Source organism: Echinops telfairi, unplaced genomic scaffold (genome assembly GCF_000313985.2).
Source record: "Echinops telfairi isolate 266 unplaced genomic scaffold, ASM31398v2 ScPeMD7_8;HRSCAF=38, whole genome shotgun sequence".
Taxonomy (NCBI): domain Eukaryota; kingdom Metazoa; phylum Chordata; class Mammalia; order Afrosoricida; family Tenrecidae; genus Echinops; species Echinops telfairi.
In genome coordinates, this window is record NW_022103905.1 from 3,036,880 (window position 1) to 3,038,612 (window position 1,733).

The 1,733-nt window shown below is 59.1% G+C and overlaps 1 protein-coding gene across 1 annotated transcript in view; it reads right to left on the reverse strand.

The window, feature by feature from the left end:
- The window catches only part of LOC101654000 (dual oxidase 2), a 19,347-nt gene that overhangs the window by 14,692 nt on the left and 2,922 nt on the right, over nucleotides 1-1,733 (reverse strand). Inside the window, exons 4-8 of the mRNA XM_004709492.1 lie at nucleotides 1,687-1,731; nucleotides 1,308-1,368; nucleotides 1,091-1,187; nucleotides 434-524; nucleotides 60-162 (exon numbers count right to left, since the gene is read on the reverse strand). Coding sequence (XP_004709549.1) covers nucleotides 60-162; nucleotides 434-524; nucleotides 1,091-1,187; nucleotides 1,308-1,368; nucleotides 1,687-1,731 — 397 coding nt within the window. The remainder of the gene's footprint in view (nucleotides 1-59; nucleotides 163-433; nucleotides 525-1,090; nucleotides 1,188-1,307; nucleotides 1,369-1,686; nucleotides 1,732-1,733) is intronic.

The window sequence follows — 1,733 nt, forward strand, 5'->3', positions numbered from 1 at the left end:
TTGCGGGTGATGGACTGAGAAGGGTCTCCAGGCCCCAATCCTTGGGACTCAGTACTCACCCCTCAGGTCTTCAACCACTATCCTGTCCTCCAGCTCCGAGATCTGAGAGGCCATCCCCAGCAGCAGGTGATTCACCGCCTCGGCACTGCCCAGGTTGGGATTCTGGAAGTAAACCCACCCTCCAGGTAAGCCCTAGCTAGAGACCCTCCAGAAAACGCAGCCCCTCTGCCTTCTCAGCACCCAGGCTCTCACCCGACTGCTGTGACCTCCACACGAAGGACCCTTGGCCAGTCCTGGTCTCTAACCCATTCTCTCCTGCTCACTCCCTCCCTTTCCTCTCCCACCAGCACTCAACCAGTTACTGCTTTCCCCAGCCTGTGTAGACAAGGCCCTTGGCCCATCTTCCCGCCCCTGTCCCTGTCCCCAGGCTGACCTCTCGAATCCAGTAGCTGTTGCAAACCCTGAGAGCCGTGGAGTTGTCAAAATCCTTGCTCCAGACTTTCTGGAAGTGACAACTGGCATTTCTGAAATGGAGACACCGAGGGGGCGGTGAAGGGACTCAGGCAAGAGTGGGACTGAGTGGGGTGAGAGACGCCCAAGGGATGGTCAGGACTGAGGCTTAACTACTTGGGACACAGCAGGGGTTTGGCAATGCACGTGTGATCAAAGATGGAGGGAGCTTGCTGTCCGCACCCAGTGGGGTAGAAGGGTGTGGAGAAGGTGACCCCACTGCTGCAGAAACGCTGCTCTCAGCAGCCGAAGTTCAACCATTAGGAGAAACCAGACATAACTCAGGGCTGTCAAGTGGATGCCGGCTCCTAAGGACCCTGTAGGACAGGGTGGAACTGCCCCTGTGGGTTCCCAGACTGTAACTCTTTACTCAGGAGGAGAAAGCCTCCTCTTTCTCCCACTGGTAGGGTTAGCCTCAATGGAACCCACAACCTAGCCCCCAACCCAGGGCCCTATTTCAGGATCCTGAACACAGTTCTGAATTTCCTCTCAAACTGGAGACGTGTGAAAGACTCGAGGCCCCCCAGGGGTATCTGATCACTGCCAGCGAGCTGTCTCCCACCACCAGCCCCTTCCTCACCTCATATAGACTCCCGGGGGCACCATGGTGGAGAAAAACTGCTCCGAGGCCGCCAGGAACTCGGGGGAGATGCTGGGGTCCTGGAAAGGGCGGTACCCTGGGGAGAGGGGTCATCGTCAAAGAAATAGGCTCCCACACCTTTCCATTACGGGCACGCGCTGGGTCATGGGAGCTTGTTTCTGCCCCACAACTAGCCCGAGCCCCCCAAGGCTCTCACCTTTATACTCTGAAGGCGTTAGCTGCAGGAAGCTGGGCAGCCACTCGTACAGAGCAATGTTCTGCGGGGTGGAAAAGGGAGAGAGGAGCAGGGTGGAGCAGCGGGGAGAGACAATCAAGAGGCTGCTGGGAGAGATCCCCTTAGGTAGGAGATAAGTGCCTGGCCCGAGCAGCGCTGGGAAAGGCAAGGTGGAGAGGCCTGTTCCCCAAGTGACTCTGGGTCACTTTGAAAAGGACCTTTGGTGGCGTTTGTTGAAGGAGCTACATTCTCCGGACCCTGGTCAGGGGACTCCCCCAGGCGGGCGCCCTCTGGCAGGAGGGTCTCCCTGGAAAGGGGGCCCGAGGGGGAGGGGGAGGGGCGCGGTGGGGGCTGCGCGCACCTGGTAGGTGGCGACGACCCTCTTGCGCGCGTGCTGGAACAGCTCCT